Genomic DNA, 17,033 nt, shown 5'->3' with positions numbered 1-17,033 from the left:
GGATTTTGTGTTTTTACGAACTTGCTACCGCGAGTTTTTCCGAAGAGATTTCATTTACTCTTTTATTTGACAGATATTATAACCGTCGATTACTGTTAATGCTTAAATTAATTTTAATTATTTGTTTGCACATAAATAGATTTCAGTTTGGTTTCTTTAACATGATATATTTATAGTACTATTGACAAAAATTGGATCGTGGATAAGGTCATATTCATACAACCATAATGAACAACTTAGGTTGAAATTAGCTTGAACATACATTTGATCAATAACTGTTATCATTTCATTAGAAACTGACAGTCCACCAGTAGTCATACAATGTTTTTCGTGCAATATATTTTTCGTGCCACAAGTTAGGATATCATTCCCACCATCTGGATGTGTGGCGGTACTCCACAGTGCGGTTTCCAAGGAGCTTTCTTCCACGTACTACAAAGCTGTGGAATGAGCTTCCTTGTGCGGTGTTTCCGGGACGATACGACATGGGTACCTTCAAAAAAAGCGCGAACACCTTCCGGCTGGGAAGGTGTACGGCTGGGAAAAGGCCGGCAACGCTCTTGTGATTCCTCTGGTGTTGCAAGAGAATGTGGGCGGCGATGATCACTTAACACCAGGTGACCCTTTACGCTCGTTTGTCCTGCTATTCCATAAAAAATATATATATAAACCTGTTTTTATGATTTTAAAAGAATTAACAGCAAAGTGGGTAATGAATCAATATTGTCGATGGTGTATAAAATAATAAAATACCCTCTGTTGTTTACGTATAAAATATAAGTAAGTAATATAGACTCTTTTAACAAGATGTATAGCTTAAGCAGTTAGGGTTATAAGAAATATTGTTTACGGCCTATTCTCAGACCTACCGAATACACAAAAAAATCAAACAAATCGGTCCAGTTAGAACAGACACGGTTAAAATAAGAATTAAATATAGGTATTTAAAAAACAATAATTAATTTATAATATGCTACAAGCTTGTATGTATCTTGTGGGTTTATTTTGGCCCGCTAAAAGCAATAAATTATGATTTATTCTTCAATTAATTCAAAAGCAATTAAGACGGCTACCGATATTAAAGTTTCGTCTAGTGATGACGTCACACGATCTTTAATTAGTCACCGGTGGAAGTGCATGCGCCGGTTCGCGGGTCGTGGCGCGGTGAGCGCGCACCACAACCGGTCTTTCGCCAGTCGGCAGCTGCCTTTCATGTGTTCCTCCGCGTTTGATAATAATACCTAAATACTTCTTTTAATATATACTTATACTAGCCGTTCCCACCCGCTTTGATGGACGAATTTTAAAAGGAAATTAATTAATGAAAGAACGTTGGAATTGGAAAAATAAGTAATAAGTAGCCATAAACCATCTAGGATAAATTTCCCATCGAATGGTGGTGGTTTCATGTCGATACGACCAGTGGTTTAGGCTTGATAGAGCGTCAAACAAAGACCATTTTCATTATACAACGTGAATCAAAAAGGGGTATACTATGCTTTGAACCCAACATTCCTTAGGTCATCTCTAATGACTATGTGAAGTCAGAAATGAATTAGCGTTATATTTAAATACAATATTTAAAGTCCACAGTTTTCACAAAAACTATGCATCCCGCAACCCTTATCAGCTGTTTTTCGGAACTGTCTTTGACCTAAAACAGATGAATAACGTAGATGTGACATAATATCAGATAATAGTGAAATGCCTACTGCTCATTGCACCTGTGAGGAAAATTATAATCTCATTTTGCCATGAAGACGAAGTTATTTTGTATGTGCATTTTCTTTAGCTGACATTGAAAATCATTCTAAATTTGTATTTACTACTAATAAAGATAGGTAATTCTAATCCAATTATGAAACTCTGTAATGCATATTTTTAGGTTAAAAAGTTCGGCCTATCGGCATTTTTACTCTTTGAACTGTGTGAATGTGAATATCATGATTCTAACATTTACTGCTCTGTGATTGGAGAATGTTTATGTTGTGTTGGAAATTAAATGAGTTCTCATTTTTGATAAGTTATTAACTAAGCACTTTAATGTAGGATTATTTGAATGATTGATGTCTCAAGGTGACGAGCGCAATTGTAGTTCAGCACGCGTTTTTGGGTTTTTCTTAACTCTTGATCGGCACTGCATTGTAATGGGCAGGGCGTATCAATTACCATTCGCTGAATGTCCAGCTCGTCTTGTCCCTTCTTACAAAAAAACACAAAAAAATTTATTATCCAATAAAGATAATTCTAATAGGCTCCTTTAAGAAATTGTTCTTCACGGATAACTTTAGACAAAATGGATGTCTTTGACCATTCTCGTATTAATAATAGATAGGTAGGTATTTCATTCCCGGGCCGGGCATTTGCAAAGCGTTGGGTTTTTAGTAAGAAATGTCTGAGTAGCAGACCAGAGTTTAGAAATGTGGAGGCTTGCCCCTATTATGTGGTGTACCTTGTCCAATTTAACACCCAGAAGACTCAAGTTTGCGCGCATACCACAAATAAAACCCCATTTGTCGTATCACCGCTCTTTGACAACACTTCCTTTACATCCTCGCCTAGTATCGGAATACTGGGTCTCGAAATCTTGAGTGATTGTCATTTCAAGGACATCTGGAGAGCAAAGCCAAATAGGCTGTCATCTCTGGTCTGGCGCACCCCAGTAAGCTCGATCCATTTGACCGCGCGCAACGCAGAGCAGCTCGAATTGTCGGGGACCCAGTGCTCTGTGAACGGCTGGATCACTTGGCGTTGCGTAGAGACATCGCCTCATTGTGTGTCTTCTACCGCATTTATCATGGGGAGTGTTCCGAAGAGCTGTTTCACCTGATTCCTGCTGCCGAATTCGGTCCTCCACAGTGCGGTTTTCAAGGAGCTTTCTTATGAATGAACTTCCTTGTTCGGTGTTTCCGGGATGATACGACATGGGTACCTTCAATAAAAGCGCATACACCTTCCTTAAAGGCCGGCAACGCTCCTGTGATTCCTCTGGTGTTGCAAGAGAATGTGAGCGGCAGTGATCACTTAACACCAGGTGACCCGTACGTTCATTTGTCTTCCCTTTCCATAAAAAATACAAGCCGCGTGTTATTTCGGCGAGTGTGCATACCCCTTAATCATAATACCAAATTCAATGGACATTTTATTTAATAATTTTTATACTTTAGTTATGTTCCAACATTCATGTTTGTTAGATTGTCGCGTTGGACTTTTGGATTGCAGTATTTTCGTATGATAATCATGGCAGATTATGGGAACAATGAATATTACGACATGATATTGTTTGTGTGTTGGTGCGGTGACAAATAACAATCTGGTCGTAGCTCGCGAATTGTACCACCGTCGGTACCGGAATAGGAGGCTTCCCTCATACGCCTGTTTCCGAAGATTGGTGCATGATTGAACCCTTCCTTTAGTGGTGTTGCTGCAAAACCTACGTACCTCCTTATAACTGTATCATGTGTGATGTACCTGGGCTGTTTTGAATGTACTAGTGATGAAATAACTAGGTATCTACTTAGGTACCTAACTACCTAAAACATAATCAACGTGACGTGATGTGGTGTTTTCTGTGTATTTATTGTGAAACTCAAGGAGTATTAAAAAGCTGCGCAGCAAGATTGGTATGTACTATTATTATCGAATACCTAATGTTTAAGTCCGTAGGTAGGTTACCTAATTTTGTTTACAAACAACGGCTCCGCCCATATTAAATGGCGGTCTCTTTAAAAGTTAGGGTTGTCTGAGAAAAGAAATTGAAAAATAATATTTTTATTTTGTAGGGGCTTTTTTTATTCTTATTTATTTTATTTATTCAAATTTAAACATCACAATACTATTGCATATGACTTATATAACGTAGCATTGAAGGGATGTTATACCCTTTTTGATTCACGTTGTCTATATATATATAGACAACAATAGTAGGTGAACGGGAAAACTTAAATCCTTTTATAAGAATAAGGCATAGAGTAGTGGTCGTTTAGGCATAGTGAAAGTTTATAACATATACATAGCAATAGCAATGACAGTACAATATTGTATATTTTATTAAAAAGAGCTCAAAAAAAGAATGCTGGGAGAGTTTCTTTCGCCGCTTCTCTCTCGCAGAGCGCCATTTGTTTCCAAAGCGGTAGTAATATCTAGTATATTAGAAATGACATCAAAAAGTATTCTAAAAGAATCAATTTTGAGAAAATAAATGCCTTTTATGCCTTGTCATCCTGACCTAATCCTAGTATCCGATTAGGTTTTTTTTTTATGAAAATAAAGGACAAGACGAGCAGGACGTTCAGCTGATGGTAATTGATACGCCCTGCCCATTACAATTCAGTGCCACTCAGGATTCTTGAAAAGCCCAAAAATTCTGAGCGGCACTACAATTGCGCTCGTCACCTTGAGAAATAAAATGTTAAGTCTCATTTGCCCAATAATGTCACTAGCTACGACGCCCTTCAGACCGAAACACAGTAATGTTTACACATTAATGCTTCACGGCAGAAATAGGCGAGTTGTGGTAACCATAATCTAGCCGGTATCCTGTGCAAAGGAGCCTCCCACTGGTAAAATCTTAGTGTCTTAAAACAGTTTTAAGTCGTTATGTAGACCGCAGACAGAGACGTGGTTCGACAATTTATAGGATCGCTTGCTAATTTATTATGTAGCTTTTATGTAGTAGATACAACCTCAGCCACGCACGCACTGGCGGTCAATACTGTAAATCCATTACCATGCAATAATTTAATTATATATACAAATGATTTAAGTTTTCTTTAGTGTTAATTCCGTCAATATTTGTTTTTAAACATTCGACACGTGTTTCGCCTCTACACGAGGCATCCTCAGTACGTGTTGTCTCGCCAAAATCTGGCACGAGTGTCGTGCCAGAGAAAACTTAAATCATTTGTATAATTATGGATTTCCGCAAAGTAACGACTACTTCAATAAATTTTCTTAAATATATATTCCTGAACCATATAGTAAATAACTAGGAATATAATAGAACCTAATGAATATTGAAATCCGTAACAAATATATTCTAATTAAAGATATTCCATTTCAAATATTTATTTTATATTTCAAATCAAACAATATTACTATACATTATGTTATGTTTTTAAAGTGATAACCCTCACTTCTAGGATTAATATTTAATACACAAATAAAGTTTGAAAAACAAAATTTTATGAAAGATGCGGGATTCGAACCCACGACCTCCGGCGTTCCGTGCCGGTGCTCTAACCAACTGAGCTAACCGTTCGAGTACCGCCTCGTTATAAAATTCTGTTTGATTTGTTCAACTCTCAGGTTGTGGCTTCATCTACAGGATCAGTAGATCCTTAGGTTTAAAGTATTAAACCTGCTCAACCCCAATATTTGCATATTAGGAAATTGACTTGAGATGTCGCTCTTGTAAATCTAAACAATATGTTTTACGCCGGAGGTCGTGGGTTCGAATTCCGCATCGTTCATAAAATTTTGTTTTCAAATTTTATTTGTGCAATTGAAGCTAGTGAAAATGGCAATCCGTAAGAAATATATTCTAATTAAAGATATTCCATTTCAAATATTTTTTTAAATATTTCAAATCGAACAATATTACTATACATGTTGATCAAAGAAATGTCTTAAAATATGGCAAATGTTATATATATATACACTGTTACTTCTGCCCAGTTAATGACTTCTTCTTTTCCACTACTTCGGAAATGGTTATGTCTAAATGTATGAACGATGCCTTGTATTTTAATTTAATTTGTGTAATTAATCCTAGAAGTGAGGGTTATCCTTATCACTTGAAAAAATAAAAAATTGTTTAGATTTGAAAAAGCGACATCTCAATATTGGGGTTGAGCAGGTTACCAACAGTGTACTACATTACAGTTGATAACCTGTAGATGTAGCCACAACCTGAGAGTTGAACAAGGACATATCAAGATTTATGAACTCGACGTCACTCGAACGGTTGGCTCAGTGGAAGAGCGCTCGCAAGGAAAGCGCGAGTTTTTTGTATTTAAATTTAATTTGTGTACTACTTAATCTCAGAAGTGAGGGTTGGAACTTTAAAAAAATAACAAATTATTTAATTAAGTACTTAATTGTGTTGATGTTAGTTTTCAATCGAATTTTATATCTAAAATCGTATTATTTTCGTAGAAAGCCTACTTAAAAAAATATTGTCTATATTCTTCGCAAATATAATGTAGTACTTATAAATGTAACTTAAGTAATATATAAATTAAGGTTATCTAATAATAAAAACCTAACCCAATAAAGGTCGCCCTGTTTTACATGACAGGATGTATAATCGAATAATTGAAGGGATAAAACGACAAAGGGTCTGTCTGTAACTGATGGAGGCTTCAATGAACGATGGAAAGGGCTCTGCGATCAAAGGAAGGCTTTTTAATTAGGTATGAATTTTTTACATACACGAACCATGGATTGTTCGAAGTAATTATATTACTTTTTGCTTCCGTTCATGAGTACATTTACCCTTCATTAAATTAGTCATTACAATGACTTTCAAGCCTCCAGTTTTTTTTTAACCGACTTCAAAAAGGAGGAGGTTCTCAATTCGATCGGAATTTTTTTTATGCATACACAATTGTATACCGATTATTCTGAGATTTATGATACGATTTACGTTCTTCTACTTATAGTTCGATGCGAAATAGATGCCATTAGGTCCCATAAAATTTTACATAGTTTGGCCTAGTAGTTTTCATTCATATCTCAATTTAAACAATTAGAAATATCTAGAGATGAGTAAATACTTTTTACAGTATTATACATCTTTGTAAATTTAGAAGCATTGTGTTGTTATCATCTTCAGCCGGAAGACGTGCACTGCTGGACAAAGGCCTCCCCCAAAGATCTCCATGACGGTATTCCGGTACGTGGTCGCCATTCGAGGACTTTACTGCCCCAACGGCCATCTATCCGTCGAGCTATGGGCCCTGCTCACTGCCACTTCAGTTTCGCAACCATATGGGCTGTATCGTTGACTTTGATTCTCCTACAGATCTCCTAATTTCTGATTCGATCTCGCAGGGAAATTCTGAGCATAGTCCTCTAAATTGCCCGCTGAGCGACAATGGAGAGAATATTCTCACATAGATGTTAGAAAATAAAAAAAATACACTATGGTTGTTCTATTACCAGTAGAATATTCTAAATAACGTTAAAATACAGCAGTCTTTAGTTTTAGGATACGTTCATAACACGTTCATGTTATGGCACGGTGTAGTTTGCGGACTCCTTTAGTTATAAAACGGACTGCTTGTTCTGTTCAAATAAGTTGACACGGTCGAACTTAGTTACGCTCTGTACAAGGAGAGCATGCAATGCAATTAAATGCATTGAATTCAAGAATCGCTCTTTAGAACGGTACAAGGGGATCTTTCATTTGATTGCAAGGAATATCCGTACATGGGTACACACACGGCTTGCGGAAAGTACCGAATAGTCCTGAGAAAATATACGTGGTTGATTACTCATTGAATAGACATCATGAAAATATCACGCAAGATTTCACAAATAACACTTCAAACTGAGTTCAATAAAACTCAGTTTTAAAATTAACCTTTCATCCATAATTTCACCGACTGTCTTACGAATTTTCGATCAGGTCACGAGCCCTGACGCGAGTTTAACATTTTATACCCATCCTAAGAAAAGTTCTCAACGCCGCTCCAGAAGTTTTCACTTTTAAAAATTGTTATATTTTGTATTCAATATGTTATGGTTTTAAAGTGATAACCCTAATTCTAGGATTAATACACAAATAAAATTTGGAAAATAATTTTTTTTATGAACGATGCGGGACTCGAACCCACGACCTCCGGCGTTCCGTGCCGTTACTCTAACCAAGTAAGCTAACCGTTTGAGTACCGCCTCGTTGTAAAAATTCTGTTTGCTTTGTTCAACTCTCAGAAAACAGAATTTTATAACGAGGCGGTACTCGAACGGTTAGCTTAGTTGGTTAGAGTACCGGCACGGAACGCCGGAGGTCGTGGGTTCGAGTCCCGCATCGTTAATAAAAAAATTGTTTTTTCAAATTTTATTTGTGTATATTTTGTATTATTAATATCGTGTGGTAAAAATAATAGCATATTCTTTTAAAAAAAACACGATTCAATTTAGTCAGAATATCACGAACGAGCTTAAGATAAACCTGGATCAGAAAAAAATTATAACCCTTTCTGTATTAAGTTTTACATTAGTACTAATCCACCAGTAAGTGTACAATCTAATCAATACGGCAGCCAGGTTGTTCACCTCAGCGATATTGACTTATACTCCGTCGGTTTGTCAACTCGTCCACCCACCGCACAATTGGTATGTTGTACGTACCAGCGGTGGAATGCTGTGGGAAGCGACCAGCTCCTATTGGCGCTTCCTAATTCTCTTTTTGTAAATGAAAGCCCAATACAATCACAGAATACAGATGCTATTTATTGAGTATCAGGCTGAGATCTATAAAGCGTACTTAGATTTTGCTAAGACTTTACTTATGTAAACATTTTGTTTAGAACGTCATTGGGTGACTTTTTCATTGGGATGACTTAGCTCATAGGTTCTCAACGTGGGCGATAACGCCCCCTTGTGGGCGTTTGAGACTTTCGGGGGGGCAGTAGAAGACCCAGAGAAAATTAGGGGGCATTGAGATGGCGCAGATGGGGCGTGGGTAACGTAAAAAAAATATAGTCTAGAAAAAAACATAGCTTAAGCTCAGCTGTCAAGTGATTGTCAAACGTCATTACGTTGAAAGCTCACCCTTGTTATACGTAAGTTAAATCTGAGCAAAGTCTTAGTTCGATCTACAGATGACAGCCGTAATCTATAGGAAAATTCTTATATTTTTTTATAATTTCAAACAAAGATTTAGTCATGTGATTTACCATTATATTAAGAAAAAAATATTTTCAAAAGCAGATAATCATAATATACCTATAGGAGCATATATTTGGTGTAATTAGTTCACGGGATAACGTCTTTCGTCCATAAAAAATTTCATCCAGCCTAGCGAAACTAAGAAAACAGCGAATCACTCGATTGTATGAAACATGCGCACAACCGAAATCCACTACGTTATAAACAACGCTTTCAAACTTAGCCGGATTATACTTCGCCGCCATATTATTGTAATTATTATTTCAAACTTCACCAAATCACTGCACGTTTCATACTAAACTAAATCCTCTGTCCCAGTCCCTCCTTAATACGTAGTATTTACATCCCGTTTGTTTTCATAGATTTATTTAAAGTGATCACTTAATGATGTGAATAATATTAATGAAAACAACACAACTTTCGCGAGTTAATTGTTGAAACTGTACATTCTTAGCATCGCATCACAACTAGAGCCAAATAAAGAAATGTATGAAAATAGTTTCGAATGAAGTAACTATTGAAATATATACATATCTCTTTTTATGGTATAGGAGGACAAACGAGCGTACGGGTCACCTGGTGTTAAGTGATCACCGCCGCCCACATTCTCTTGCAACACCAGAGGAATCACAGGAGCGTTGCCGGCCTTTAAGGAAGGTGTTCGCGCTTTTTTTGAAGGTACCCATGTCGTATCGTCCCGGAAACACCGCACAAGGAAGCTCATTTCACAGCTTTGTGGTACGTGGAAGAAAGCTCCTTGAAAACCGCACTGTGGAGGACCGCCACACATCCAGATGATCCAATATTTCTCATTGTATAAAATATTGATATAACAGTGTGGGTTTGATATATAAGAATTCGACATAAATAAAATGATAGAGGTTTTCATTTGTGCGCGAATCACTTTAAGACTACTGGATAGATTTCAATTAAGTCTCCTTTTTTGTTCCTTAGACGCTTAGCTCCTATCTAAAAAAATATTGAGATATCTTGATTAAATACAAGCTTATATTTAAGTTTTAATTTTTTTAATCACTCATTAGTGCTTATAAAATCACACATGACAGAATATGTGTGTGTGTGTGTGTGTGTGTGACTGTGTGTTTAAACAAAACTTTTCTTTGACTATTGGCCAGCGCAGAGGCTATTCAACGGATTGTTAACCACTTAATCTATATAATATATATAATGAAAATGGTCTTTGTTTGTGGCTCAATCACGCCTAAACCACTGATCGCATCAACATGAAACTACCACCATTCGATGCGAAATTTATCCTAGATAGTTTATGTTTACTTATTTTTCGAATTCCATCGTTCCTTCATTAATTTATTTCCTGGTAATATTCGCCCGGCAAAGCGGGCGGGAATCGCGGCTCGCTAACTTATATTAACATTTATAACTGACAATTTTGAAAAATAACAAACAACACATATGCAGGTCAGATAATGTTGCTTTTATAGAAAATTGTTTTAACATTTTTCAGTAGTTCCAAGGATTAGTTTCTACGTTGCATGTATAATAAACAATATTGATATAGATATCGTGGTTATTAATCCTGATTCCTGGGCGTGGTGGACGGCCCTTATCTACTAGTGAGACTCCCGTGACAGGCATGATAGATAGGTCGGCTGGAGAGTCTTCAAACAGGATACTATCTCATGATAACGACATCCTAACAGGTTATTATCAGTTTAAAATAACTAAGATATATCCCCGGGACACTAATACGCCTTCAAAGCGCACAGAAGTTTTGAATATTATGAAAAATAATCTTATACCTTATAATGTATGGGTATTATGAGTACCAGTGTACTCATAATACACACACATAACACAAACAATAAACATAATAACACAGTGGGAGGCTCCTTTGCACAGGAAGCCAGCTAGTTTATGGGTGGACCACAACGGCGCCTATTTCTGCCGTGAAGCAGTAATGTGTAAACATTACTGTGTTTCGGTCTGAAGGGCGCAGTAGCTAGTGAAATTACTGGGCAAATGAGACTTAACATCTTATGTCTCAAGGTGACGAGCGCAGTTGTAGTGCCGCTCAGAATTTTTAGGTTTTTCAAGAATCCTGAACGGCACTGCATTGTAATGGGTAGGGCATATCAATTACCATCAGCTGAACGTCCTGCTCGTCTCGTCCCTTATTTTAATAAAAATATGTACCCATCATTATTTAAAACCAAAATATATATGTATAATATTAGCTACCCAGACAGACGTTGTTCTGTAGATAATAAACAAATACTGTTTTATAGGAATTTGTGGTAATATTTCAAAACATCAAGAATTATTTCGTAAAAAATGCTCCCTGTTATATGAAGTTGTTTCTATAATATATATAAATTACGTGTCACGTTGTTTGTCCACGATGGACTTCTAAACTAATGAACGGATTTTAATGGAGATTACATCATGGAGTGCAGTTTAGTCCAACTTGAGAGATCGGATAGATTTTATTTCGATTTGGGACCCATAATTATTTTTATTTCCAATATTTGTTTTGTATGGACATATTCCTATGAGAGAATTTAGTGACGCACGGTTTGACAGTTCTGATGCGAAACAATTTCATTATCTTTTATATATAGAAATGAATTGCTGTTCGTTAGTCTCGCTAAAACTCGAGAACGGCTGGACCGATTTGGCCAATTTAGGTCTTGAAATATTTGTGAAAGTCCAGGGAAGGTTTAAAATGTGAATAAATAGGAAAATGCTGCTAAATTAAATAAAAACAACAAATTTGTTTTTCCTTTGATGTGTCCATACATAATTTCTATGAGAGAATTTATTGACGCACGGTTTGACAGTTCTGCTGTGAAACAATTTCATTACGACAGCAGGGTGCATATTTTACGAAGTAATTTTTGATGTTATGATATATTATTGACAAATTCATATAAAAACATTATTTTATTTATTATATACAGAACAACGTCTGTCGGGTCAACTAGTACTTAATAAATAACAACAGGAAGCAATGATGTTCTATACCATTGACAGGGAGCATATTTTAAAAAATAATTCTTGGTGTAATGAAATATTTTTGACAAATTCATAAAAAAAACAGTATTTTATTTATTATGCACAGAACAACGTCTGTCGGGTGAGTTAGTATATTATAGATAATTCTGTGACAAAAAAATATAGGATCGAATAAGTTAAGTTAAGTAAGGATAGGATAACCAACACATACATACTAAAACCTTATCCGAAACACGCTGTATCTTATAGTATAAGCATTATTCCGATCGGTTCAGTAGTTTTCGCAGTATAACCGAAGGAAAAAAGGGCTCTTATTAGTATGTAGATATACGAGTCATCATATCCTTTTCCGGCGATTACAACTTATTATAAATTCATCATGTACGTTGTCTGTTGCAGACTTAGGAACACAAGGATTGGCGGGCTTTATAGACAATTCGAGATTCGCATACGTAATCAGAATATGCAAAACAATTGATTCATTGCCTGAACGTTGATTTATTATCATGAGCGCCAGATCAGTGTAGCGTTACATTGGCGAAAAAAGCATAACCAGCTAGTTACGGACGATTAGGTAAGTCCCAAAAAATTAATGATGCCCAGAATTATACGCATTTTATGGTCTATGGTCTGTTAGGCATTTGAATTAATCCTCACGTTGATTATATTCTGCTTGACGAGTCGGATTTGATTAAAAACTAGTCGACCAGTCGATTAAATCAATACATTCTCTGACTTATAGCCTTAACACATGGTCGGATTTGGTACGGCCAGACCATCGGACGGTCCGGTGGCCTTTAGGCCGCAATGGTCATGATAATGACGAAGAATACAAATACGCTACTCGCTTAAGACTAACGCCCCATGAGCATAAACAATGAGAAAAAATGTTTTGGACAACGTTCAAATATTGGAAATGGTAATCCCGGTACTAATAATGTTATTAGTATTAAAAAGTCGGGTAGTTTTAAAAGTGATATCTAGACTAAAAAGGCTAGGTTTAATACTTTAGTGTGCGTGGCAAGCTACGTCTTACAGTCGCGATTGGTATGTCACTATGTGTCAACTGTGAACCTAAATTGTTTTCGACGATGTCACACCTATCGCAGTTTATCTAGACGTATAAATGATCTAAGAATTTAGTCTGTAGTTAATTAATGAAGGTGGTGATATAGAGCTAGCCGTTACAAGCAGATGTTATATGAACGGCGTTAACGCCTTAAACTTCCGGCGCGTCTTTTCCGCTCTTGTGAGAAGGTTTCAGGTGTGGAACGGAGCACCTTGAGTTATTCTCTTGAGAATAATTCTAAAATACTCTGAAGGAAACTCTTTCGTGAACAAAATAAGAATTGGCTCTATTCTATTATGATGAAACCCTGTGATCAAAACTGTCGTGGTTTCGGAATGGGATGTTTAAGGGTGGAACTCAATAAGCTTGCTATTGTACGTATATATGTGTGTATATATTCTTATTGATTGAAGAGAAAAATTCTTTAGCATCGTTGTGATATGAAAGTATATGAAACGAAATTGCGCGATAGTAAAAAGATAGACACATAAATTCATAAGATTTAAAGTTGGATAAAATCAGATAGGAAGCAGAGTTTTGGTACCAGGCAATCATAGTTGAAGAAGAGATTGTCTTATGTGTGACGCGAGTATACCTTAATATATTCAAACGTAACGCGCACGACGCGGACGTATTACTACATAGATACCAGGAGAACATAAATATGGTAGCGATGATAATAATGTCTTTCACAGCGGTTGAAATCATGTGTCATCCTAGCAACATATACCAGGACTTCATATGCAGTTTAGAGGTTCATGCACAATGCAGGTTTCACTTCTGACATGTGTAATCTGTACGCACGAATTATTTTTTTATAAATAGAAGAATAACGACCCTTCCTTGTATCCTGAGGGAACGCGGAATGAACGGAATGAGTGACCGCTGCCCACGCCCTTTTGCTACCAGAGGAGCCACAGGAGCTTTGCTGGCCTTTAAGATATAGTTAATGTCCGTCCAGCCGACTGTCTGTGTTTCTTACAATTACCGCTGAGAGTAAATAACCAAAAACCAAAATCACAAAACTATTTAAGTACTTGAAAAGTAACTATTTAAAAGGGACATAATATGATATTATTCACTATTATATGAAATGTCATTGACTCAATTATTATTTGTGTTCCAAATGTATAGATATTATATGTATTTAAGTCAAAAAAATATAGGTTCATTAATATCACCAACATATCATATGTATACTAAAACCTTCTCCGTAACACGCTGCACCTTATCGTATAAGTATTATTCCGATCGGTTCAGTAGTTTTCGCAGTATAACCGAGGGAAAAAACGGTTCTCCATTTATTACATTATTATGTGTACAAAGGTGCGGAACCTACCTATACTTTACCACTTTACTATCATCACCTAAATTCTTTTAGTTACAATCTCCATTAAAAACTTTAAAAGTTGATCAAAACTAACTTCTGTTCAAGTAGTTACTGTCTATTTAGTTTTATTAGTCTGTGGCATGTGCGAACCACTTAACCGCAAATATTGATTTGCCCGTCGCCAATGTAAATTAAATAGAGAATGGTCTCTACAAGTCTATGCTATTAAGATAGTCTGGAGTTAACACGCCCGCGACATATAAGGGCATGTCTGTAGATCTAAGCATGAGCGAGTCTTTTGACGATATAACGTGTCCACATTAATATTTTATTTTCTGTTACGAACACATTAGTAGTGGATTCTAACCGGGCAGCGAACCGATCACAAATGGAAATACGACACGGTTTTTATATTGATTTCCGTTAAAACTCTGGTTTTGGTGTATATTTTATGTACTACTTTTTAGGTTCCGGGTACGGAAGGGATATAAATGGGAGCCCTATTACGTAGCCATGGTCAGTGACCTTAACCACAGTTTCCGAGTCAAAGTAATACAAACTGCTTATTGTGTGACAATTAAGTCGCTCTCTTGAATTTATTTAATCTTCAATATTTAAAATCAGGAAAATTTGAACTTTTACGACCGCCCACTGAACCCGGAAAATTGGTGTAACTATATTCAGCATAAAAAAAACTAAGCAATCACAGAAACGAGAAACTTCGCGTTAATTCGAACACAATCCTAAAAAAACTTGGCCCAAATGTTGACATTTTCTGTACTCATAGCTTTCCTGTATAGTTTGAACAAACAGTTGCTTTACTTTTTATATTCAATATGTCGTTTCGTTGTCCTTATTTTTTTTTAAATTTCAATTTATAAACAATTAACTGCGCAAAAGATAGTTTTTTTTTTAAATAATCACATCAAAAATAATCTTTTCTGGACGTCCGTGTGAAAATTGAAGAAAATTGAAAAAAAATTCTTACCGGCATTTTTTTTTTAATAACTAAAGTAACAAACTTTCGGAGTAACGGTCTTTCTGAATGAATATGATCGTTCAATTCACTGTCGTTTAATTATTATTTATAAAAAACTATATTTTTATAACTGACATCGGTTACTTCACAATTATATTGACAGTTATTTAATGATGGTGGACTTTGCAATTTTAGTTATGTATGTTTTCTAAAGTATTTTTTTCAAATTGTGGAAAATGAGATTATGCGTACACTTTTTGATTTAATTTATATTTCTTTAGTCTCTACATTACATACCTACACGTATTTCTATTTTTTCATCTCGAGTTTCGTTTTTCGAAATGCCTCGCAAAATTAAAATTAGCCAAAAGTTTTAATACAGCAGTTTTTTAATCCTGCCTAGGAAAATATAAAAAGGTTTCATTTTTCCTAGGCAGGATTCAATTTTCATTTCATTAACATTTATTTAAGACTATATAAGTATATACCTAGGTAGATATCGCAATATTTTTTTGAGAAATAGGCCAAGGTATCTAAGGAATAAAACTTAGAAGACTTAATTTAAATCTATGCAGTAATTTTTCCGTGACAGTGACAAATGAAAACCTGTATCATTTTATTTAAATACAAATATGAGAAGATACCAATACGAGCGAAGACACGGGTAAAAGTTTAATAGTTCCAAAGTTAATAAAAGTATTTATTGAATGGTCGGACCTCGGACCTGGGCCCACACAAATTCTTGTTTCAACGTGTTTCATTCACAGGTACCCACGAAATGAGCGGTCTCTGCTCCATTAGAATTTAGAACCTTTATAAGTTTGTAATGCCTTTACTATTTATAACCCATTGTCTTTAAATTGTTAAAAAGTTAAACCAGGGCCTTATCTTATCTTTCACTAGAACTCATGATTAACTAAAATATTATACTTATACCTAACCACATTTGAATTTTAAATATTTAAATTCAGTTTATTTATTTTTTTAATATTATTTAGTGCATCGTCACCGAAACCATAACCCAAACGGCCCACAACATGTATTTATTATTAGATAAATGACAACAATGTTTATCTATTTACGTGATTACCTTTAGATCGTGTTACAATTATTATACATAAGCAGTCTATAATATCTATATCTATATATATAACTGATAACTTAGAATGTGTTACAATTAAGTTTTAACACAAAGTAAACCACCAAAAGTCGCGGAGCGATACCTTAATTGTTTATAATATTTATATAGCAGAAAACTTGGATTGTGATATTATTTATAGCAACAAATTTTAAATACTATTGCGAAAAAAGCGCGTGAATCTTATTTCATATGATTAGCTACTTACTAGGTACTTAATATATTTTATCTGTCCTACCTGAATTTGCTTGCTCTTGTAGATCAATCATAGTCAGCATTCCTTTCTTTTCAAAGATGTTTTTCACATTAACACATGTCATTTCCGTATCCGCTGAAGACATTGATACCAGAAAGCCGACAAACAATATAAAATATAATATTTGGCTCCCCATTCCAAATCCAAGAATCGATTTTTTGTTAGGCGACAATATCACACTACAACTGCACACGTTCACAGCCATGTTCAAAACTTTATAACAACAAATTAAATTAACTTAGTTCACTAACAATCTTTAAGAAATCAAAAAGAATAAAAATTAAATACGTTTAGATAAACTAAACAAATACATGCCATCAAACAGGCTCACACATTTCAACTATGTTCCATGACGGTCACAGCCAGACTGCG

At 35.5% G+C, this 17,033-nt stretch overlaps 1 protein-coding gene across 1 annotated transcript in view; it reads right to left on the bottom strand.

The window, feature by feature from the left end:
* Positions 1 to 17,033, bottom strand: part of LOC126979392 (glypican-1) — a 149,034-nt gene extending 132,001 nt beyond the window's left edge. The window contains exon 1 of the mRNA XM_050828669.1: positions 16,644 to 17,033. Within this exon, the coding sequence (XP_050684626.1) occupies positions 16,644 to 16,866 (223 nt within the window). The 5' untranslated portion in view covers positions 16,867 to 17,033. The remainder of the gene's footprint in view (positions 1 to 16,643) is intronic.

This window comes from Leptidea sinapis, chromosome 3, assembly GCF_905404315.1.
Source record: "Leptidea sinapis chromosome 3, ilLepSina1.1, whole genome shotgun sequence".
Lineage (NCBI taxonomy): Eukaryota > Metazoa > Arthropoda > Insecta > Lepidoptera > Pieridae > Leptidea > Leptidea sinapis.
The sequence above is the reverse complement of the archived record's forward strand: the minus strand, read 5'-3'. Positions and strand labels throughout refer to the sequence as shown.